At 42.1% G+C, this 24,571-nt stretch overlaps 1 protein-coding gene across 3 annotated transcripts in view; it reads left to right on the top strand.

The window, feature by feature from the left end:
• TLK2 (tousled like kinase 2) overlaps positions 1 to 23,243 on the top strand; it is a 41,675-nt gene extending 18,432 nt beyond the window's left edge. For all 3 annotated transcript variants that reach the window (XM_083877629.1, XM_083877630.1, XM_083877631.1), the window contains 15 exons: positions 139 to 234; positions 3,071 to 3,163; positions 4,738 to 4,848; positions 6,002 to 6,138; positions 7,499 to 7,651; positions 12,337 to 12,403; positions 14,270 to 14,367; positions 14,751 to 14,832; positions 16,487 to 16,578; positions 17,625 to 17,714; positions 18,187 to 18,356; positions 19,783 to 19,921; positions 20,999 to 21,110; positions 22,035 to 22,142; positions 22,611 to 23,243. In XM_083877629.1, the coding sequence (XP_083733755.1) occupies positions 139 to 234; positions 3,071 to 3,163; positions 4,738 to 4,848; positions 6,002 to 6,138; positions 7,499 to 7,651; positions 12,337 to 12,403; positions 14,270 to 14,367; positions 14,751 to 14,832; positions 16,487 to 16,578; positions 17,625 to 17,714; positions 18,187 to 18,356; positions 19,783 to 19,921; positions 20,999 to 21,110; positions 22,035 to 22,142; positions 22,611 to 22,784 (1,722 nt within the window). In that variant the 3' untranslated portion in view covers positions 22,785 to 23,243. The remainder of the gene's footprint in view (positions 1 to 138; positions 235 to 3,070; positions 3,164 to 4,737; positions 4,849 to 6,001; positions 6,139 to 7,498; positions 7,652 to 12,336; positions 12,404 to 14,269; positions 14,368 to 14,750; positions 14,833 to 16,486; positions 16,579 to 17,624; positions 17,715 to 18,186; positions 18,357 to 19,782; positions 19,922 to 20,998; positions 21,111 to 22,034; positions 22,143 to 22,610) is intronic.
• The last annotated feature ends 1,328 nt before the right edge of the window (positions 23,244 to 24,571 follow it).

Genomic DNA, 24,571 nt, shown 5'->3' with positions numbered 1-24,571 from the left:
CTTTAAAGCATCCTTAAACCTGAACATGGAAGTGTGGTGCAGGCCAGGCTGCCGTTCCAGTGTGGAGATGAATGTATCTGCATGAGCACTGGTGATCGTGCTGAGGGACATGTAACAATACACAACTTTCTTTTACAGGCCCAGCAAGGCAGCCCATCTTCTACCGGATCAGGGAACACTGAGCATTCCTGCAGCTCCCAAAAACAGATTTCCATCCACCACAAACAGTCACAGGTATAGCTCACTTGACAGCATAGCTCTTGGATGCGAGGTTAAAATTTGATGCAGCTTGTCTGCTGTGCTAGAGGATGCCACTGGTAGTGGACATGATGTTTCCAGTGAGAAGAGCCAGTATTCCCAACTCCATCTGTAACTACTGAGTGAAGTTAATTGATCTGCATTTTGTTCCTCATCCTGTTACTGAAGTCACTTACTAAAGAATGTTTTCAGTTGCTGCTGCTGGAGTTTGTCCAATCTGCTGCTGAAGCTTTTCTGTGTCAGTGCTGTGGGCAGTTCATCAGCTGTGTGTGATTGTGCTTGGGAGAGGAACACCTCAGCTCTGTCTGTTTCTGTTCTGTTGTATCCTCAATGTTCTTCCTCACTCTGGAAGTGAAGGAGAGAAGGAAACCTGAGTGATAGATATGAATGTCTCTGTTGAAGCGCTGGGTCTGTTCAAGCACTGGGTCATCACATTGCTTACAGTAGAAACAGCCACAGTCTGGCTGGCAGCTGTTTGACCTCTGCAGAGTCCATTCATGGAATAGTTTGTCCTGTCAAGGTGGAACACAGTGTATTCCCAAAAGTGTTTGCCAGCAACTTCACTGACCTGGAGTCAAGAAGAGAAGTAGCTCTTCTGACTGTAATGCTATATTTTTGGTACTTTTTAAATTACTGAGATTTTTTTTAGCTGTGTCATCTTCTGTTGCTTACTAGGGTGCCCAGCTTTATCTGCAATGCACCTGGTTTATTTCTTCCCCAAGCCTGTTTTTAATCTTCTTCGGATTTTCATCTCAGATCTCTGTGTCTTCCCTTGAGCAATTTTTAAACAATCATTTCCTCACACCAGTCTGTGGCAGAGGTGATTTCATTGCTGGGAAGGTCCATTCTCCATTAACCCTACAGGTGATACAAGTTCTCTGTTCACCAAGAACAGCAGTCCTCCCTGTGGAGTACTCATTTGCTCAAGTGTGGGCTCTGTTGTGTCACTAGAGTTGCATTTGTTATCTGTATTTTTAAAATTTTGGTCTGGGAAGATGCCTGTTTCCTGACAGTGTATGGAGAGGTCTGTATGTGAGAATAATGCCATAACTCAAGAACCTGCCAGATACTCTGTCAATCTTTGCTGTCCCAACACCCATGCTTAAAACAGTGGTTCTGCCTGGAGGGAAGTAAGGTGGTTTTATTTTCTTCTGTGCTTAACATGCCCACAAAGGTCCATGTTCTTAGCAAGATCCTATCTGGGCAAGCTTTCTGCCAGTGTTCAGCTTCATGATATTCCCCAGAGGTCTAGGTGGAGCATATATGTGTAGGAAAGAATCTAGGAAGGTGCTCGGTGGCATGATGAAGACACTCTCTTGGTACGCATTCTTGGTTTTTCCCTTCCAAGCTTGTTTGGAGCTAATAGAGTTAAAAAATAGATAAACTTTAGCGATTCCCAGCTTGAATCACTTGTGCCGGTACCAAAAGCAAATCAGCATGGTGTGATTTCCTCGGCCTTTTCAGTTAGTGCTGGGGCCCAAATGCTCTGAGGTGACTTGGGGTGAAGTCACTTGTAAGACTATGTATCCTGACTTCATCTGACACAGGACAAGCATGTCTATGCGCTTGCCTAAGTGAAATAAGTCACTTACTAAAGAAACTCTCTGCTGTTTGGCCAGCAGCTGCGCCAGGTTCTCCACAGACATCCTGCACAGTGCCCTCCCATGGCAGAGCTTTTCCTGCAGGCAAGGAAGCATGAACCAAGTTAAGTCAAAGGTGAGGTGACCTGCCCAGGCTGCCTCTTTCTCTCTTGGGATTTAGACCCATCTTGCTTGATGTGCCATGCTGGCTGGAACCCTGTTTAAGCTTTTCCATACTGGGCATATGTCAGGAAGCAACAGTCAGCCAGTTATTCCCTGCTGCTGGCTTCCAGACAAGCTTGAAATTTGGAGAACAGTTATATAACAACTCCACAGGTAAGTCTCTGCAATCTCTTCTCAGAAATGGAATAGGTGCCTGCTAACCACAAGTGTGAAATCTCTGTGTGTGCAGTCTTTGAGTTTCCTCTGTGTTGACTTGGCTGTTTTAGATTCTGTGTTCACATACATACTGACTCCTTCCCCTTTTCTTCCCCACCCTTTAATTGGAGTGCTGAATCTGAAATATTCAAAGAATATAGTGTGTCTTCTGTTCCTGGGTATGACTCTCACTTTACTGCTTCACTGAAGGTATTTGAGATGTTCTGCACCCCATAAAACTATCTTTATAGTTTTCACTCAAGCTATAAAGCTCCTGTCCCCAGTGGGTACTAATACATCAGGTTATCAGAAACAAAAGTTTGTGCCCAATACTCTTGCTGTCAGTCTGTTACAATATTTTAAAATGGATACCCGTGTTTTCTGTCAGGACCACAGGTGTTGACTTTGTCTACAGGTGGTTATCTGTGCTCATGAAAGATCATAAATTTGATATTCCAGCTAAGGTCTGGGATTTGATATGGGTTTTTTTTTTTTCTTGAACCTTTTTTCTGTACAAACTCTTCTGCATAGAGACCACTAAAGACTGTGCAGAACTCAACTATAAATATAAAATTCACAGGACACAGAGGATATTTTAGGCTGTAGAGAGTTACCAGTTTGTGCTCTTCAGAGCTACTGGGTCACTGCACCTCCTGTGCTGGAGGAGCCCACCATGCAGCAACAAAAAGAGTAATGAAGAATATTCTTCCCCTGAATGCCAGGATGCAGGGGATCTGTTCTTCTGAGACCCAGCAGTTCAGATCAGAGGGGGTTTACAGTGGGACATTAGGGCTAACTATTCAAAACATGGTCCATTTGTCTTAAACATGGTTTATGGTGATTTTTCCCTACAGTCTGACCTCACAATGGAAAAAATATCTGCACTAGAAAACAATAAGAACTCTGACTTGGAGAAGAAGGAGGGGAGAATAGATGACTTATTAAGAGTAAGTATTTAAATTGGGACAACTCTTCTAAAAGCTGCTATTTAAAGGTACTTAGAATGCTTCTGCCAGCTAGGCTGCAGAGCAGGGGCTTGTAAACCAGCTGTAGAACCAACACTTGCAAGGTAAAACAAATCCAGTGATCCCTTAGCAGCAGGATAATTGTTTGGCCTGTGGACACTGTTTGAGCCTGCTTGAACCTAAGCAGTGTCTGGGCATGTACAAGTGCAGAGTTGTAGCTTAGTTGTTTGTGTCCTCAGCAGTGCTGGACTCCGTTTGATCTATTCACAGAATCACGGAATCATTAAGGTTGGAAAAGACCTTGAAGATCAGCAAGTTCAGCCGTCAGTATAGCACCACCACCATGTTCTCACAGAACCATGTCCTCAAGTGCCACATCCATGCGTTTTCTGAACATTTCCATGGATGGTGACTCCCTTTTCCCTCCACCCAGTTACTCCCCTCTTCTTAAGTCCTGAGGAGGTGACTCTGCCTTTTGTTTGGCAGCATGTCCAGTAGCCTCTCAGTAGCCTGGGAAGCCATGTTCTGAAATGCTCATTCAGGAGAATCAGAGACCTGTATAGAGATGAGAACGTCCTTAGGCCAAACCAAAAGAATAAAGCTCTTAACCCATTAGTATTCTTCAGTAAAAGATAAATACCTTAAAATCAAGAATCTTGTCTTAATGGAAGAGTTCTAATTGACTTAGCTTTTATCAGCTGGAGAGGCAGTTCTTGCGAAGTGTCGGAAAGTGTTAGGACATTAAAGGGAGTAGAGGGAAGGCTTTGTGTGTGTCTCGTCTCAGCAGCTAAAAGAGCTCAGTCAAGCTTATTGGAGACACGAGGCACATGTGAGTGTGTGGCAAACAATCCATGGAGCAAGGAAATATATTTAAAAAAAAAAATAGGATTATTTTTGTTTTTACCAGACTACTAGTAGGAAGAGAAATGGTTACATTTAACTCTGTTAATGAAAGTGGTTGCACATACAGTCCTGCTGCATGCTGCGGTGGTGTGAAGCAGCAGCTGCCACTGGGAGTAGTCTGTGTAGAAGTACTGATGGAAAGTGACTCAAACAATAATTTAACTGAAAATACAAAGATTTCCCCCATCCTTTGCCAATAAAGAGGGAGGATAGTCCAGCAATGACTAAGCTATTTTGAGACTTCATAGCTGTGGCAAGGTCTTAAATATTTAACAAAAAAACAAAACAAAAAAAAACCAAAAAAAAACCAAAACAAAAACAAAAACAAAAACAAAAAAAAAAAAAAAAAAAAAAAAAAAAAAAAAAAAAAAACTTTTGTTTGTCCTTAGTCTCTTTGTACCTTAGTTCCTTACATGTAAACTAAGATGACAGAACTTCCCTGTTCTAGAGGACTGTTAAGATATGAGTGAGTTAAAAACTTAAGAGTTTGTCTTGGATGTTTTGCTAAACAAAACCTGTTCTTTTATCCTGCTGGTTTGCTGACTTTAATCTGATATCCACAGCTAGCTGGAGAAACTTCTTCTGAAGCGATGCTTCGTTTGGCTCTTCTGAGTGGTTTAAAGTCACGGGCTTTGTTCTCTGTTCACTCTTAGGCCAACTGTGATTTGAGACGGCAAATAGATGAGCAGCAAAAGATGCTGGAGAAGTACAAGGAGCGATTGAATCGATGTGTAACGATGAGCAAGAAGCTTCTCATAGAAAAGGTGAGCAGGGGACATCTCTGCAGTCACAATTCATGTCCTTGAAAGCATCTCTGTCTTAGCAGTAAAACCCTGCTCCTGTTGTTTTAGTGATAAAAAATATTTGGAATTCTGTCTTGAATTATTTCTCAGCAAACAGGTATGTAATCCAAAGAGTGAGGTGGTTCAGAATGTTCAGATTTGTTCAGAATGGTCAGATTTTGCAGTGGCAGAGTGATCTCTTGCTTAAATGAAAGAGCTCTAAATGCAGCAGGCATTGCTTAATTTGGAAACCCATACACTTGAAAAGCAACTCTGTGCAGCTCTGAGAATGCAGGAGCAGTGCCCCATTGTGCAGTGGAATTGCAAAAACACTGTGGGACATGAACAGGTGATTTTCCTTCTTTCAAATGGCAAAGTTTGAGATTGTTGCTTTGTGTGACACTAAAAACAACACACTGTGGACAGTGCCAGGTTCACCAGCATCCAGGCTGGTTCAGTATTGAAAGATTTCCAGCTTTCCTGGTGGTTAAACAGTGTCGGGGTTTGTTTGCTCTTTCACCTGTTGGCCAGTTACACCCATTGTTTTTGAGCATTGGATGGGTAAAAATACCCGGGTACTCTCTGGGACATGCTGTCCGTTTGAGTTGATTTTGTCACAGAGCTGACTGTTCTTGGTTGAACAAGGCTCCCCTCTCAAGAGTGGTGACCTAGCTGAGATTGTGTCACTTCTGGACATGGTACAATACTAGGACTGAACTGGCTGATCACTGGGTCTTAGTCTTAATAGTGATTCGAGGTCCATCTTCTTTCTTCATCTCCTGAATAAGGGCCTGATTAGAACTGTGCCTGCAGTCTAGCTAAGCTCCTGATACAAAGGAATAGTTTTAATCCTACTGCCAGGCTGATCTCAACTGGTCGTAGGATGGGTGAGCTGCCCAGATAGTCATCAGGGGGGAAGAGTGAGGTTGAAATGTCATGATGGAGGTGAACAGATGCCTGCCAGACCAGTGCAAAGCACCAGCAGTAATTTAATCAATGATATTCAGCTGGGTTCCAGATAAGCAGAACTAAAATAATAGAAAGTGATAAGAATTGGTGGTGATTTAAAATGCAGCACAGCCCTTAGCTAGTAATTTATGGCTTGTATTTTTACATGGCTTTATTTTGCTTTCAGTCAAAGCAGGAGAAGATGGCATGCCGAGATAAGAGCATGCAGGATCGATTGAGGTTGGGGCACTTCACCACAGTGCGGCACGGCGCGTCCTTCACTGAGCAGTGGACAGATGGCTATGCCTTCCAGAACCTCATCAAGTGAGGACAAACAGGATTCTTTAACTTCAGAGGCAGAAATGGAAAAAAACCCTAGCAGTTGTGTGTGATGTCTTGCACGTCAGAATGTAGAATGGTGTGACTGATGCATGAAAGGATCAGATAGGAATTCCTGACAATGGGGAGCTTTCTCTCACTGAAGTGAGAAATCCGTTTCCACTGAAACTTCCAGAGACCTGAACTGGAATGAAATGGTTTGAGTTGGCCTCTGGGGCAACTGTTGTTACCTGTTGGGAATTCTCAGTGCACTCACCCAACTGTGTAGTGCTTGGGGTGGAGGGGTGGACTAAAATATCGCCTGTTGTGAGTCAGTCCATTTGATTTACGTCCTTGCATATATTAGTCAAAGAAGGCTAATTAACTTGCTTTTTTTTTTTTTTCCCTTAAGTAGAAAGTGGAGATGCTTGAAGGAGAAAATCCATACTTAGTAACTTGTTTTGCCTTCTGGTAACAGTGATCAAAGGGCCTGCAGAAACCTGGAGATGGAGATCAGAGACCCTTTATGCAGGATGTTAATGGAAATAGCCAGTCAATTCCCACCTGGCCTAGACCTTTAAGTAGGACTTGGCAAATTAATTGCACTAGAGAGCTATGTGTGATCCTTTAAAATCACATCACTTCTCTGTAGTCTCCCTCTGATAGGGAGGTGCAGCTCTTGTTAGGCACAGATTAAGGACTTAAGCACATAGAAAAAAATACTTCTCAATTTTTGCAACAACTCACCTGCAGTTGTAGTCCCTTTTTAAAAGGGAATTAGGTATGCAAGTGCTTAGGTCATTTAGACTTGAATTTTCAAGAGTGCTTTTATCACTGTAAAATGTTTCAAGATAGTCTTTTTATCTTGGAGGAGAGACAGTTTCTTAGTGAAATCAGGAATGATGTTGGTTATTTTCCAGAGAATTTAAGATAGCTTAACTGTACTTTTGAAGTGTAAGGATACTTTCTCACACAGTGCCAGACTTCAGGAATAGTTTTAACAGGAAAATCTGGGATTTCGAACAGAGGCTTCTAGGAAAAAGTGTGTGGAAAGTTAGTGACTTGCCATGGATCCTAGGTTTCCATGGGGTTAGCAACTGCTTTACATGAATTAAACCTTTCACCTACTGAAAGATTTCTGTAAGCCAGGAAAAGGATCTCATTTTATGTAAAAATATCTTCAAAACTCTGGCTCATAATGTTTGGCACATGCTCCTTTTCTGTACAAAAATATTTTGTTACAAATCTTACGAGTACAACTGATTTGAAATTCATGGCTCCAGTCTGGTAAGAATAGATGTTGAAGACAACCAAGTGCACACCCTTAGATATCTGTGTTGTGTTTTTTCTTCTCTCTGCTTTTCAGGCAACAGGAAAGGATAAATTCCCAGCGGGAAGAAATAGAAAGACAACGAAAAATGTTAGCAAAGCGGAAGCCACCGGCAATGGGCCAGACCCCTCCAGCAAGCACCGAGCAGAAGCAGCGCAAGAACAAGACCAATGGAGCAGAAAATGAAACGTAGGTTCTGGGCCTTCTTGGTGCGTGGCAAAGCCCCATCCTTTGATTAGAGCACAAAATATCTCCTGGGAAATGGAATCTTACCCTTGCTTCCAGGCTTCACTCCATGCACAAATGAATGTTGTGGAATTAGCCTGGCATTCAACATCTGGCGCCAGTTCTAAATAGTTTTCATTGAAGTAAAACAAGGATCACTGCTGAGTCCAGACTTTGTATGAGCTTAAGTTTTTGTTTGGTTTTTTTGTTTGGTTGGTTTTTTGTTTTTGTTTTTTGTTTTGTATTGTTTTGGGGTTTTTTGTTTTGTTTGTTTGTTTGTTGTTTTGTTTTGTTGGTTTTTTGTGTGGGTTTTTTTTGTTTGTTTGTTTGGGTTTTGTTTGTTTGGTTGGTTTTTGTTGGGTTTTTGTTGTTGTTGTTTTTTGGGTTTAGGTTTGGTTGGTTTTTGATTTTTTTTTTTTTTTTTTTTTGAGTCCAGTAATTTTCCCAGTGTTCCTGTTGTGGTCTGGTTTGAAAAGTGGGCTCTTACTTCAGTGTTGCAAGTTCAGAATTGATCTCTGTAACAGAGTATACATGGTGCTTTTTTTATGGAAGCCTTGATTTCTGTGTATTTACTAAATACAGTGGAGAATTCTGAGTTAAGGGTTTTGAAACAATTCATTTGGGATGCTGAAGGAACAAAATACTCTCTATAGAGAGTGCATTGAGCATTGGCCTGTTCTCCAAAATGGTTCTTCACACATACATGACTCAGGGAAATGGTGAAAGTGCTACTGTTCTTGTAGATTTTTTTCCCCTCTGCCTCTTTTGAGGTTACTGAGGCTCTAAGAGACTTGATATTCTTCTAGAGTAAAGCTGAGGCTCGAAAGAAATTTAGAATGTTATTTTTTCAGAAGTTTTTGTGAGTTGGAAATACATTTAGTTAGAGACTTAGCCCTACCTTCTCCTAGTTCCCTTTATAGACTTCATTTTATTGCTGTAGACTAATATCATAACCCTCACTGACACTTTTTTTTTCATTATTAAATCTCCTGGGCTTGACTTGACCTCAAAGTTCCAGAAGCCCTTTGAATTCTTGGTCTTAATCTTCAAAAGGACATGTGAAGCAAAAGCTCCCACTGCCTTCGCAGTCTCAGCAGAGATGGCACAAGGTTGGGTGAATTCTGATGTTCAGGGTACCCTCAGCTCCCTTGGTATGCCACCAAAATGGGGTATAGGTACCTGCAGATCAGGTGGGTTATCTTGAAGAGCACTGTGTTATTTGCTTCCTGCAAATAACTAAGTTGGTTGGAGACATTTCCCCCTCATTCTGACCTGAGAAGAACTAAAAAAAGAACTAAATAAAACTTTAAAGTCATCCTTTGGTATTGCCAGGTTTGAGCTGAGAGAAGCAAATGGAATGTTTGTATTGTTTGTATCAAAATGGATATTTTGAAACATTGCTATTCACTGTGGCAACCTTTCACTTCCAAAGGGCAGGAGGAGCTTTCCCCATTTTTGTGGGATTCTTTTTCTCCAGCAGTCTGGTGCAGCTGTAGAGTGGCTTATTTTCAAGACATGGCAACACAGGTCCTGATGTGCCCTGGGAATCCTGGTCATGATGGTTCTCCTTGTGCTGTGAGCCTGGCTTGGCATAAATCCAGCTTTACCATGCTCTGCTAAGAAGCCTTTTGGGCTCCCAAGTCTTTTTCTCTGTTTCTTGCTGGTTTATCATTCTTCACTGATACATTTTAGGGTAATATCTTTGATTTATTAAAAAAAACTATGGACATTGATCTAATACCAATATCCAACTGTGACGGACAAAGACTCTCTAACAGTTTAAAGTTAGAAAGTGTATGTTTATTACGACGCGGGCAGCGTGCGGGATAGCTCCCAAATACACACGCGCAATTTACAGATCATCACAGGGTCTTTTATCTACAGGAGTATTGAATACACAAACTACAAATGCATATTCATAGCTCTGATACCTCCCATTCCCCACTTCGTATGGTAATTAGCCCAAAAAGCCACCAAGCATGCGTAGTTTGTTCTTTGAAATGGGTCGGTGGTCTTTTTAATGGGGTGGGGTCCCAAAATGATGAAGTAAGATTGTCTTCCTCAGCTCTGACTTTTTAACCTTTAGTGTTCATGACAGCTAAATCCTGTTTTTCCCAGGACTGTTTGATTTATGATTGTATTGTGTTCATAGGGTCTATTGATTATTCAGGATGCAAAAGCCTAGTTTGACAGCTCCTCTGATTGATCGGTTCCTTCCAAGGATTATCAGTTCCTTCAGTCTGGCTTCTGTTAGCAAAAGGGAAGTCCTAGCTACATTATCTCAGCACTATCTATTTTGACTACAGTCTTTAATTCTTCTAAATCCATGCCTCATCTTCCTGGTTTAAAAAGCTTCTTGTTGTGTGCTTGATAAAAACTGCTTGCCAGGGTATGGATATGGTTCATGTGGAGCATTGTAGTTTATGTGAAAACACTGGAGTTTTTGCAAGTTAGCTGTAGCAACTGACTGAGTGTCTACTTGCTTAATCATTAGTTACCCAGTAAGTGCATTTGTTGGACCATTGTATATCAGGAGCAAAAAATTACTTCTTCTGGAGGGAGGCTTTTCATTGTGGAACTCTTAGAGAGGCTGACTTTTAGGCAGTTTAAATATAAATGTTTCTAAAAGTTGAATGAGAAGCAGACAGCCAAATTCTTTTTTGATTTTTGGTTTCTCTTTGGTTTATGGTTGTTGCTGTGTCTTAAAAAGGAGAGGAAGGTCTCGTGATGCAAATTTAAACACAAGCTCTCACAAAATGAGTTTTCTAGCCTGTGAATGAGAAAAGAGTTTTCATTCAGGAAGATTAATCCCCTGGGGCTGGTTGAAATTCATTAGAGAAGCTTGGGCAGCCTTCAGCTGCACTAGAGGTAGGTAGAGTGTTTCCACCATGTTTCTGTGAAACAGGGCAGTGTTTCTCTCAGAGCCCCTTTGATTTTTGTGATGGTTGCTGTGACAGACAGCTATTTCTGGCAGTGTTACCCTGGTGGTGCTCATTACATCTCTGCCCTAATGAGTAGACTGATGGTGGTTGTTATTTGTGCACAAACACATGTGCAAACCTTGTTGCTGCTTTATTCAATTTTGTCTTTATTCATTACACAGCAACAGCAACCAGTCAATCAGAGAATCACAAGGACTTAAACTCTTGGGATGGCCTTTTAGATTATCTGAATCTAACTAAAATTCATGCTATGTGTGTGAATTAGAATCATAAAATCACAGAATATCCTGAGTGAGAGGGGGTTCCAGGGGTCATCAAGTCCAGCTCAGGGCCCTCAGCAGTTTTATATGAAATGAGACAACATGTGACCATTTTTGGTACTGGCTTTGTTTTATACGTATGCTTAATTTGTAATAAGCAATTACTTCTGCTTGAGATTCTTTTATAGGGAACTTGGCTTATGAGTTTTCCATTAAATTTATCAGGTAACAACTGCTTTAGGCCTTGTTTCAAGTACCTGGACTCTCTACATTATCGACAGAGAGAAGTTGAGACATGTCAAGATGAGCACTTGATGAGCTGAATGCTCTCTCCTCTCAATTTACTGAGTAAGATCTCCCTGCACAGATGTAGGATTCAGTCCCCCTTGAAAGAAGTGTAGGTGTTGGTGCTCTAGAGGCCTCCTGCACTAACCTTGTGTGAAGTACTGTGTAGAGCATAACTGCTGTTGCAAAAATCCTCCTGGGATATGCTTTGAACTCAGTTTAGGTTTAAAAAATTGTATTTGTATGCTGTCACATGCAGGTCTTGTTTACAGAGTGAAAAGATGCAGTTGATAAGAGCATCATAGCTTTTCGTTCACATGTGATACTTTTGCCAAATACCTTGTTGGTAGCAATGAGACAGTTAATATAGTGATTCATTTTTCTAATCCTAAAGGTCTCAGGGTGTCATTGCATTTCACTAGTGATTGGGTCTGTCACTGTTTTAGTGCAAGGCTGTGCTTTGATCTATGTGGCACGCTTGGCGTGGAAAAGACATTGAAAACATTATGAAATTTCTTTTGACCAACCACCTAGAGCAGAAACTTTGCACATCATTTCCTATCAATACAACAGGGATTATTCCCCTTATCCCGTTGCTTCTCCTAACTACACATGAGGTCAAAAATACAATAAAGTGAATTTCCCAAGGTTTCCCTGGAATCCTCTTGGCAGAACCTGAAACAGGAAAAAGTTCTGTATCCCCAGATCATTGCTCTGTTTGCAGCGGCTGTGCGGCCAGGTGCTTCTAGTCTCAAAGTGAATAGCTGGGTTGAATTATCCAGCTTTTATTACAAAGAAAATTTTGAAAATTACTCAGTAAAGCCAACCTTACATGCAAAAATAAGATGTGGGATGTTCAGGCTTCACTTTTCTATATTTAGATTATGGTTTAGCTGTCTTTGTTAAAAGTCAGTCAGTAGCCTAGATAGGTGTTATTAGGGACTTGAATTTAATATTAATGGGTATTGTTGAGGTTTAAGGTTTTGTTCTCCTTTAGACTGATTATTAAAAATATAGGTTGCAGAGTTTATCTAAAAAATTTCGTGCTGACTGTTGATGTAATCTGTGGAGTTGTTTCTTCCACTGGCTATGTGCATTCTGCAGATTGTTCACTTTATCACATTTGGAAACCTAGTGTGTTGAGTCTTTCTTTTTTATGCAGGTTAACATTAGCAGAGTACCATGAACAGGAGGAAATCTTCAAACTCCGACTAGGTCATCTTAAAAAGGTAAGAACTAGTTGCAGGAAAGGCCTTTTGTGCAGTATTTTGTGAACAAGAGCATTTCTCTCTAGAGATCACTACTCATTTGATAATCAACAGGGTTTTGCGCTTGAAAGGGATTTCCAGGATTTTGGAATAATTTTTTCAGGGCAGTGGTATTCACAGAAGGTGTTCTTTGCTTTGATAAATAGATTTGTGTCCTTACAGTTCGGATTTCATGCAGAGTTCTGTTTTTTGCCCTAAACCAGGACAATCATCTGTCACTGTGACCTGCCTGGTGCTGGATTCTGAATGTGTATAACATGGGGGAATAGTAAGGCCAAGGAACAAAATTATAAGCACACAACAAAAAAAGAATGCAACAGTCTTTGACTTTTCCAGTTTTCTGCAATATTGAGTAACCAATGTTATCAGTCCAAAACATCTCTTGAGCTGTTGCAAACCAGTCCTGTTCTGGCAGCTGCAATGCAAGTTTGTTCTCAAATACCTTGGCCTCAGTAGGAACTGTACCTGCAAGTGAGCTTATATTTAGATAAGGGGTTGATTACCTTGAAAGCGATTGCAGTGACCTATAAATAAGTTTTCTGGGACACTTAAGCAGATGAAATACTGGGAAAAAAATAGATGTCTTCTGCCATTTCCTGGTTAGGTGCAATCTCTGCTAAGGCCGAGGAATTTTCCTTTGGAAATGAATCAAAGAAGAAGCAAATGTCTTGCTGGAGTGCCCCTTCCTTTCTCAGGTGGTGCTCAAGCTCTGCATCAAGTGTTTTTCCTGTAACCTTGACATACAAGCTGAATGCAAGGCCTCATTAATGCATCCATACTCCTTGTTATTTTCTGTGGAAGGGAAAGTTACTGCACACCCAGAATCTGCTGGCAGTCTGCCCATTATGCTTTATTGACCTGTGAACAAAGAGAAGTGGTATGGGCAGGAGAATGCTGCAGGCATGCTGGCTCTACAGCTCCCACATTGTTCCAGGGGATTAACTGCAGGTCCATCTATCCTGGCATGTAACATTGGCACCCTGGAATGGAGGAATCCATTTGGAAATGGACCTTAATGGAAAATGAAGTAATATGTTGGGATTGTGGCATTGTCTGAAGCTGCACTTATCCTTCTCCACTTTTGGAAACTGGCTCATTCTTTATGTCTAAAAATAGAACCAGTTGGAAAGGGAAGGAGCAGAGTCACAAGACAGATGGGTAACAATGTCCCCTGAGTTACATACACAAAGTGTACTGTTCAGGGAGCACATTTGAATTGAAATTTGCAACCCTGGCCACAGTGATGTGAATTCTTGTGTAGATTTTAAAGGCATCAGATTTTCCATTAGACAAACACTATGTCAGAACTTCCACATGGCATTGACAAACACTCTGACCTGTTTGAGTAGTTACCACTAGTGAAACCTAATGTCATTCTCTCACACTTTGCATCCTGTCCAGATGCTGCCCCATCCAGTGTGGCATCATGACATCCCTGCTCTTACTGCTGAGGGCTGTCTTCTTTCTCTTGTCCTACCAAAACTGAAATTCCTTCAAAAACAGCTGTATAGCACTTATTCAGGGAAGGAGCAAGACCACAACAACAAGACTTCTTAATTACAGAAAATATTGTAAACAAGGTGGTGTAAAGATGCGTCTCCTCCTGTCTGTGTAGGTGTGAACAGAATTGCCCAATCAGTTTTCATTCCTGTTTATGTGCTACATGACTGCAAATTGACTCTGATCATCTCTGATCTCCCAGACAAGTTTTATGTCAATAACCTCTTCAAAAGAGGAATTGCATTTGTGTTTCTATAGATCAAGTGGAAGCACTACCTGCAGTACCTTACAGAGTGTTGTGTTTTCCTTTTGATTTTCCTTGTTTAGGAAGAAGCAGAGATCCAGGCAGAGCTGGAACGGCTAGAGAGGGTTAGAAATCTGCACATCAGGGAATTGAAAAGAATACACAATGAAGATAATTCACAGTAAGCACATGGGATTCAGGGATAAGAACTTAAAGTAATTTTTTTATTTGTTCTCTCCATAATAAGAAACAGTCTTTTCATAATGGGCAATACTTAATCCTTCTAAAATTGATATTATAACTCAATAGTCACTTGATTGTGGGTGGTACAGTTATAGCTTGAAGTTCTCTTAAGACAAAGGCTTCCAAGTGCATCAAGGTACCATTAAATAGTCTTTCACTGGTGCAGAGTGATCAAATAGTATAAAATTTGTTAGTCATTAACACAATTGTATTTCTCTCTCTGAAAGTGAAAACACTGTTTCTTAGCTGTGCGGTAGCTATAATTTATTGTGCAGAGGATATCATTGTTTCTGTCTTCTTAAACTGTGTCTTTCTCACCAGATTTAAAGACCATCCAACGCTAAATGATAGATATTTGTTGCTACATCTTCTGGGTAGAGGTGGCTTCAGTGAAGTATATAAGGTAACTTGGAAATGGCAATCTTGTGTAATCTGGATCTGCGGGAAGCAGAGTTTTAATGCTTGTTTTCTCAATGCTGTATGAGTTATGGAGGGAAGAAGGGAGGACAAAGCTCATGGTGCATCTGACTTGCATTAGATATCAGAGTTAAGATTTTCAGGAGCTGGCCTTTTCCTCAGGAGTCAGATTTCATTCAAATATGTGTCAAAAAATATTGCACCAAGTCTTCAATTTTTGTTAAACCAGAGAAGCAAGGCACTTGTTTCCTCAAATGCTACACACAAATACCTGTAGTGGCTAAGCCTTACTGAGATGGCACAGTAAGTCTGTATACCTTTGTAAATAAGAGAAAATAGCTTCAATAATAAGAGCAAAGCCTGTACTTCCTGGGGGTATAAGACTTCTTTTTCTTGTGCCTTCATTTTACCGCCTGAAATAGCAGACTGGGGACTCTGTGTGTGTGTGTGCAGTTTTGGGACTTCCTTAGAGCTGAGGATTCCTGGTGTGTCAGCACTCTTAACAGCCAAGACCTGGGATACTTCAGTGCTTGCTATTTGACTGTTACACTTAAAGCGATTCCTGTTCTCAGTATTCCCCACTTAAACTCAGAAGTTTGGAATTCATGTTGAAATTGGCTAGAATGGAAATAATCGTGCCAATGCAAATATTGGAAACTTCATAGTGCTTTGTTATTTTGATTCAGCACAACAATAGGAGCCTAAACTAAAGGGACTAGACTCTGCTCTCGGGGGGGGGGAAAAGAGTGTGAGCTATGTGTAAGTACTTTGAGCTGCTTTGCTGACTAGGCAGAAAGTTTTGGCTCCACAGATGAAAGCAAGATGGTATTAATGTTTCCTACCTGCCTGATCTTAAGAGTTGTAACTTACTTTAAAAAAGAAATGCTTAGCCTTCTTTTCCGTGGTCTTGGCCAATCTGTTAAGTGTTAAGAATTAAGTAGGCAGTTTTTGAGGTGAGCACAAATTATGCCTGTTTGCTTATCAGAGCATTTTGTCTTGTCCTGGAAATTATTATATTATTGTTGCTGCTCTCAGGCAAGGTAGAAGATTTCTCCATTGCTCTGTGAGTGCCATTTCAGAGGTCCATTCTTTAAAGAATAATAAAAAAGTGGAGGGAAGGATAAAGCACAAGATCACACAGCTCTGCCATTGAATTCTCCAGCTTTTATATGTGCTGAAATAGACTCTCAGTTGGAGAGCTGAGCTACCAGTGTGAAACAAAACATTGAAAAATCTTCTGTATTTTGGTGGTTGTTTTTTGTTAGCCCAAGTGTAGAAAATAAATTTTGGACTTGGGGGAACAATAGCAGGGTCTTTCCCAGTATAGAAACTGTCTGTATTTTGGTAATTTGATCTTCCTGGTCCCTTTGTAATTCTGGTAGTAAAATACCAAAATCAATGCAGCATGAGTTAGATTCTGTAGGGAAGGTCAGAACAAAGCACGAAATATTCAATTGTTTTCAGAGTGGCTTGAATTCATTAGTGCAGCTTATTAAATCAAAATGTGGGTTTGCTTTTCCCTCACTATGTTTTAATGCGGATTTCCTGGGTGGGGTGGTTGGTTTGTTAGAGCTTGTCTGCTTTTGCGGTATTAACTTGAGCCTGTGATTCCTACTGATTTTCAGCTCTTCTCTCTGCAGGCATTTGATTTAACAGAACAGAGATATGTAGCTGTGAAAATACACCAGTTAAATAAAAACTGGAGGGATGAGAAGAAAGAAAACTATCACAAGTAAGTGAGTTTGTAAAACAGACAGCCATATTTCCCAATCCCTCCTGCATTTGGTTATCCAGTGCCTGTGAACAGGCTGCCAATTTTTTCCTGTGTTTGCCACATTTCAAAAGCCACCTTCTGTCCCTGTAGCTACTTGCAAAAGTTCTGGTCAGATTAGGAGTGTTTTAAATGTGTGCCTACACACTCAGTGTTTTGTATAAGCCTGGTGACTTCACATATTAAAGCATCAGTGCTTTGTGAGGAAAGTGCTGAAGTGGCTTCTTTCTGAAATGTTCAAGCAGTTCCATGGGAAGTTGTTTCTCTTGCCCATCTTTCAGGTACACACCTGTGTTTTGCTCCATGGAAGCTTCCCCCTTCCTTTTGTTTCCTAGAATAAGTAACCCTAATTGTGGCTTTCCGCTACCTGAAGGGAGCCTGCAAGAAAGATGAAAAGAGACTATTTACAAGGGCCTGGAGTGACAGGAAAAGGGAGAAATGCCTTCAGCCTGACAGAGAGCAGGGTTAAATTAAATATTAGAAAGAAATTCTTTACTGGAAGCCTTTTGCTATTGCTAACTGTTGCTCCCAATGGCATGGGTTAGATAGCTCTGCAGAGTGACAGCCAAGCCTTCTCCATAGGACTTCCAAAATAAAGCTATGTTCTTAATTCCCAACAAGTCACTGGGACAAACTAAGCTGAATTTGAAGCCTAGAAATCAGGCTGTTAAGCATCATGGAATTCTTCTAGAACTTGATGATTTTTGTATTCAGCTATCTTGGATCTTGTAAGGATTTATGAGGTTCTTCTATTCTGGCAAGCAGTACCATTAATCAAGATGAGTTATTTTGTAGCATTGCCAGGGTTGGAGCTGCACTTGGGTTCTCTGGTTCTCAAGAGCTGTTCTGTGCACTTCCTCCTTCACTTGATTTTTCTGAAGCTGTCTCAGAAACACGGCATGGGTTTGATTCAAGCTGGGTGCTGTGTGGTATGTCTGGATTCACTGTCCAGAGAAATTAGAATTAAGTCACTTGTATGACTGATGCTTAGACTTTACTGTTTTCAGACATGCATGTAGAGAGTACAGAATTCACAAAGAACTGGATCACCCTCGAATAGTTAAACTATACGACTACTTCTCACTGGATACTGACTCGTAAGTTGTGTTGCTCTGTCCTTTCTCATGGTTTGACCTATTCACTAAAGGCAAAGTATTTAAAACTTTCCAGGAGAGTCCAGAAGGTGTCCACACCAATGTTAGATTTTACTGCAGAGATAACAGAGGTGTACTTCCAGCATACACTGATTTTCTAGAAATTCCAGCTCACAAACCAGTGTGCTGTCACATGTAGTGCTTTAACTGTTAAATCCTGCTATTGGCCCTGGGCAAATGCCACAGGTGATAGAGCTTTCAGCCTCTTGGTCTTTAATGGGGGATCTCTGACCTATGTAGTGTTGAGCAGTGAGGCCTGTGCTCCTGGTAGCTTACTTTTAGAAAGGGATTAATAGGCTGCAGGACTCTTAATTTAATATATTGGCCAAATAGGTGAGTTACAGACAAGCAGTAACAAAGTGTTCTAGTTTCTATCAGATGTCTTAATTGCAACAACCACTGTTTTTTTTTTCAGGTTTTGTACAGTGTTAGAATACTGTGAGGGGAATGATTTGGACTTCTACCTGAAACAGCACAAGCTAATGTCGGAGAAAGAGGCACGATCCATTATCATGCAGATTGTGAATGCTTTAAAATACTTAAATGAAATTAAACCTCCTATCATACACTATGACCTTAAACCAGGTATGCTGTGCTGACATGCTTAAGGATGCTAAGGAAATGTAATGGGTTGCAGGTTATACAAGGAAGTTTCCTTTGGTCAGACAGCAAAAAGAAGACGGGGCTGTCTGGGAAAGCTAACTTGCAACAAGAACAAAACATAAAATGCATACAGCATTTGGAAAATGTGTAAAGGGTGTAGTCTCCCAGAATTGCAACGTAAAACAAGGAGGTGTAACATTTTCAAGAATGAGACCTTGAACCACCAAGTGGCTGTGTTTGTTTTCTTAATGTCCTGCTTGTATTCTACTGTTGAGAGCTTCTGTAATTGCTTCATAAAGGTTCCCACAATTACTGGTGTGCTTCATGTTCCCATTCTTCTGGCTTATTCTTTCTGTAATCATCTGGCTGAAAAATTGATGGCACAAGCCAATGTTGAAATGTTCATTTTTTCATATTGTGTGTCAGCTCCCAAAGCTGAGGACTCACAGACTGCTCAGGTTTGCCCTTGAGTTGACTCAGTTACATCTGCCATGGAGAAGATCCTCCCCAAATGGTGTTGTATATTTTCCTTCTACCACTGGGGCAGAGCCACAAGGGGGAAAATGGAAATGTTCTGTTTTGGGATGATGCATATTGGCTACATAGCTTTTTTCCTAGTCCAGTAAATTCATCCATCTCTTTGGGCAGCTATCCCTGGCTTGTCTCCCTGTGCTGGTGGCACCTCATCAGCATTGTGTAACTGGTTTGTGATGTGGTTTGTTGCATCAGCATGAGGAATGTGTACGGGAGATGGTGCTGTTGCACTGATTGTAGTGACCCTGTTTCCTCCCTGGCTGTTCCCAAGTTGTCTGAGCTCTGCCTGCAGCTGCCTAGAGCTGTGATTCATCCACTGCCATCACACACAGTTCTGGTACTTTATTGTAGGCTTGGAGAAAAACAGTGATGATCTGACTTCTTGATGGGTTTATGAAAGTCTCTTGCCTAAGCAGTAATTGTCCTTTTTGAGCTTAGAAAGTCACTTAGGGAGCACTGTCAGAAAGGAGAGAGTTTCTGGCATGTTGAGAAGACAGAGCAAGTCAGAACAACTGGGCAGAATGAGTCATAATTGTGTATGTGTACTTCTCTCCTTAATCCTCCTTTTTGACCTGCCCTTCCAGCGGGATCTGTGGGAGGGGTCAAAACAGCCTGGACTTGAAGCTCATTTGGCTAACAGGGCTCAGGGTCTGGAGGTTCCAAGCAATATGATGTCACTAGATCATTCAAAAGATGGGCAGATCAGCTCTAGCACTTGGTGGTCCCCAAGTTGTCTCTGAAGTTCAGAGTTTTGAGAGTTAAAATATCTGGTGCAGCTCACTCTGGGTCCCTTGTCCTTGTGCAGTACAGGGCTCAATAGAATTTTATTCTTGCTAAATGTGTATTCTAAGGGCTGTTTCCTTCCTCTGTCTAGGTAACATTCTTCTAGTCAATGGTACTGCATGTGGAGAGATAAAAATCACAGATTTTGGACTTTCCAAAATCATGGATGATGACAGCTACAACTCAGTTGATGGCATGGAACTGACATCACAAGGGGCTGGTACATACTGGTAAGTGATGCCTGGGGCACTTGCAAGTTAAGATCAAGAGCAGTTTATAAAAAGCTTTGGAAGTGTGTCAGCTCTGTGTGTGCTGCCATTGGCTGTGACAGCTTGACACTGGAGGTTTGAGACCCTGGAAACTGTTCTTGTTGCCACACAGCTCCTTTTGAGGCTGGCGGCTTTTCACTGTTCAATAGATCATTGTTTGAAAACCAGCTCATATTCATAAGGCCGATGAAAAGTTGCATATGCTGCTGAGATAGTGAACTCTGGAGTGGGGCTTGGCTGCTCTTTGGCAGTCCAGAGTGGCTCTGTGTCACTTCTTAAACAAGAACAAGGGAAATACTGGACCTATTTGGAAATTCAGGTGCATCAGGGAGATGAAAAGAGTATTCCTCTGAAATGAGAAGGTGGAGATCCATAGTTAGCTCTTGAAAAAGATAAAAATCTCATGGTGGTGTCTATAGCCAGAGCTTCACTTGGTTGTTGTGTTTTCAGCAATTTTTTATCTTCTGTGCTAAGTGTCACTGTATCACCCTTGGCTGAGAGCAGACCCTTGGTGATTGTCACTGAGTGTAACTCTTACATGTCAATGAAGCTGCAAACTGTCACCATGGGCAACAGAACATTTTTTGGGCCATTCTGTATTGTACAGCTTTGTTCTGTTCCTAAAAATGAAACTAGCTGTACCCTGAGTAAAGCTTAGTATCTCTAACTGAACATGTCATCTGGGGTTGTATTTCTAAAAATATGTATTTTGGCTGTGTGCTTTCATTGTGAAATTGTTGGCCAAGCGCTTTCAACAGCAAGTGTCAGTCCTGAAGATAAAAGAAATGGGCTTGTTTTGCATGATCTGGTGAAAAGAAACTGACTGTGCTGACTAGCTCAGAATACAAGGAGACTCCCTGTGATCATTGTTCCCAGAAGGAGTAGGCATTGGTGATCTTGGCCCAGAGATGCACAGGAATGAAATGGGACCCTCAAGTCCCAAGCAGTGTCTGATCATAGAATTTTCTCTTGTGAAAGGAATAATGGAAAATACTTGAAGGTGCTGCTCCTAACTTCTTAACCCTTCCTTCTAATCAGGTATTTGCCACCAGAATGTTTTGTGGTTGGGAAAGAGCCTCCAAAGATTTCAAATAAAGTTGATGTCTGGTCAGTGGGAGTCATCTTCTATCAGTGTCTATATGGCAGAAAGGTAAGAAGGCATTTAATTCCTTTTCTTAGTGGTGTTTCCCAAACCTTTTGGGAGGCAACCCAGGTGTCTGCTTCCTTTTCCACAGACTTAGAATGTGCTCCCTTGTCTCTTTGCCATCAGTCCTGGGGCAGAGTCCATGCTAATGGAAGTGGGGAGCATCAACTAGGCTGTCTTGTGCTCTACCTTTAGCATTTCCTTCAGAAAAGACATTCTGCAGAACATCTCTTTCCACAGGACATATTCACACTGAGGCTGTTTTGGACAGGACAAGTGTGTCGTTTGTGGTCTGAAGTTTTTGGTCTGGTCTTATTTGTGACACTTTCAATGCCCTGAGTCTTTGTTGGTCTTGATGGCTGCTTAAAGGAGAAAAAAAGTAGGTACAAAGACCGGCTTTAGAAGTTTTTAGGATGGCTTTTTGAAGGGAAGAGTGTGGATCAGGAAAAGGTGATTTGTCATGAGAAAAGGCAGTTTGCTTTATGACAACAGGAGAGATTAGGATGAAGAAGGGAAAGAATTCCATGGGCTCTAATTTTCAGGAGTCTCTGGTAACCAAGTGTTGTGAAAGTCGGTGCTGACGTGTGCTGCTCAGTGCTGTCAGTCAGACATGTGGAACCAGCCTAGCAGAGACGAGTGGGTGAATTTCTGCCAGCTTAGATGGATGACAAATGCTGTAACAGACCCACAAGGTCTGGAAGCAGGTGGAGGTCCCTACTGGCCAAGCCAGACATGTTCCAGCTTGATCCCTTTTGTTCAGTTGAGTGTGGAAGCAATGCATCCTGGTCCTCTGGTATTCACAGCACCTTTCCAGCAATTGTGGACAGCTTGCCTGGAAAAATGCAGCTGTCAGGTGATGACAAACAGTAGAGCTACGGGGGTTTTTTGTCTGTCACCAACCTTTAACAACTTTTTTCTTTCTTTTGGTAGCCCTTCGGTCACAACCAGTCACAACAGGATATTTTGCAGGAGAACACAATCCTGAAAGCTACTGAGGTGCAATTCCCTCCAAAGCCAGTAGTCACACCAGAAGCAAAGGTAAATCTGCTTGAGGGTCAGGCAGCACAGGCAGTTCCAGCTTCCTGATTTCCATAAAACCAACAGGAGTCCTGTGTTTAATGCTTGCCTATCGCACAGTAATCAGTGGCTTTGCATGTCCCATCCTTGGAGGTGTTCAAGGCCAGGCTGAATGGAGCTCTGAGCAGCCTGGTGTAGTGGAAGGTGTCCCTGCTCGTGGCAGGGAGGTTGGAATGACATGAGCTTTAAGGTCCTTCCAACCCAAACCATTCTGTGATTCCATGATTACTGCAGCTGTCAGGCTGAGCATTGAACAGTGGGTGCCCTCTGCCCATGCTTCTCCTGCTGAGCTTTAGTGCAAGAGCTGGTCTGTGTCTAGGGAAGGAATTTCAGCACTGGGGTTGTCACGTTGGCCCCACTCCCAGAGTCAAAAGCTTCCTGTTTCTGTCATTAAAAACTAATTCTTTCTTTGGCTTTGGGGCGCTGCAGGCATTCATCAGGCGGTGTCTGGCCTATCGAAAGGAGGACCGGATAGATGTCCAGCAGCTGGCCTGTGACCCCTACTTGCTGCCTCACATCCGCAAATCTGTGTCCACAAGCAGCCCAGCTGGAGCTGCAATTGCATCAACCTCTGGATCATCCACTAACAGTTCTTCAAACTGAGACAGAGTAATAGGCCAAAAACTGCTTGAGAAACCGGCAGAAAATTTTCAGAAACACCTTTGGAACAGAGGAATCCACAAGGGTCTCAAGAAACCTGTACCAGGTGCTTTTTTCTCTTGCTTTTTTCCATCCATAGAGCATGACAACATCAATTCTCATCAAGAAAGCCTTCAGCATCTAGGCCAAGCCACGTGGATAGGAGATGGCTTGAGGTTAATCCAGTCAGTGACCACAAAAGGGTGGCTGCTCTGAGTGAGGAGGGGAAACTCAAGAAAAAATACAAAAGGACATGGTTCCATGTACTGTGAACTTCTGAACATGCAGCCTTGGGGAATCCAGGACGCCGTGTGTGCTTCATATGAAGAATGTGGACTTTGAAAAAAGACTGGGCTAGTCCAGTGTTGATATTTAAGCATTGTTCTTTTTCTTTTAATAAAGTTTAGGTAACATCTCCTGAAATGCTCGAAGCACCAAGGTTCAGCTGGGGATGGTATATGACTCTTTGCCCTTTGGAGGGGAAAAAAGTTGATCCTGCCTGTTCATGGCACTAGAGTTAGTGTTTTACCCCTAATTAATTTCAATTTTTTAAAAATAACATTTTTTTTGGAAGAACACAGTTTTCTGGTCTCAGTGAAACCCGTATTAGCAGGTTTGTGGCAGTGTCCATGGTGCAGCTGTCTGCTCCTTTGGGGTGGTCTCTAAGGAATGATTCACCTTCTCAAGAGGGTGGTGAAGCCCTGGGAGAACAGGCTTGTGTTACTCTGTGATCAGGGTGGGTCACAGCTCAGGCTGCCACAAGGTCTCAGCTGCTGCTTCATCACTCTCACAACAGTTGCACCTTTTTAATGTGTTGAAGTGCTGTTGTTTTTGCAGACCCAGCCCCTCATGCTCATACCAAACTCTCCACACTTGTGAGCCTGGTCTTGGCTGGCAAGCAGAGAGTTGGCGGGGATTGGAGCACAGCTCAGGTGTCACAGGTGTGATCTGTGCCCACACAGCTCTCTGCTGACCTGGTTCATGCTAGAGCATTCCAAAACTGAAGCCTTGGAATGAGGAGCTATTGTCTGCTCCTCTCCACTGGGTGACTTGGCAGCAAAGCTTCCTCTCTCCCTTAATACTCTTCAAACTTGCTGACTCATGAAACTTGCTGCCATTGCTGCATCCAATTTCAGATGGCAGGGAATGAGATAATGTTTTGAGCAAACAGCCTAATTATTGTCTCCCTCCTGTAATCTGCCTAGAGGGGTCTTGTACCTTCAGCTGGATCTGCCTGTGGTGAAATGGGAGCCTCCCACTCTGCTTGCTTTTCCCTCCCTCATTGAAAGAAAACTGAAAACACAAGAAGTCCAGCAACTGAACATGTGGCAGCCAGGTTGGAGTGCCCCTAACATGTGGCAGGAGTTCTTAGCCAGAAATATTTAAAGATGCAGTGTTGAGGAGCAGGGTTTGTCCTGGGGGGAATTGAGTGCTGCACTATTGCAGTTCAGGATGGTGGTTAAAAACCAAGCCACTCTGTGTGCACTTCCCAACCCACTCCCTGAACCACTGTGGGCTGGGAGCTCCTTGGTGGGACAACTCCAGGATTGTACCCACAACTGTTGACAGCCTTTGGGCTGTTTGGGTGGCTCTGTTACCCCAGTGGCATCTCCTGGCAAGTGCTATTCTCCATCACGCACTCAGAACTGCCCCTTGTCCATCTTACTGTAGGCCACCATCTGCAAATACTGTGCTTAAACCTGATCAGGAACTTATTAACTGAAAAATTTGGCAGTCTGTTGGAATTAAGC

This window comes from Zosterops lateralis (genome assembly GCF_965231275.1).
Source record: "Zosterops lateralis genome assembly, chromosome: 24".
NCBI classification, from domain to species: Eukaryota; Metazoa; Chordata; class Aves; order Passeriformes; family Zosteropidae; genus Zosterops; species Zosterops lateralis.
Note: the sequence above shows the minus strand (reverse complement) of the source record. Positions and strands in the feature narration are given on the sequence as shown.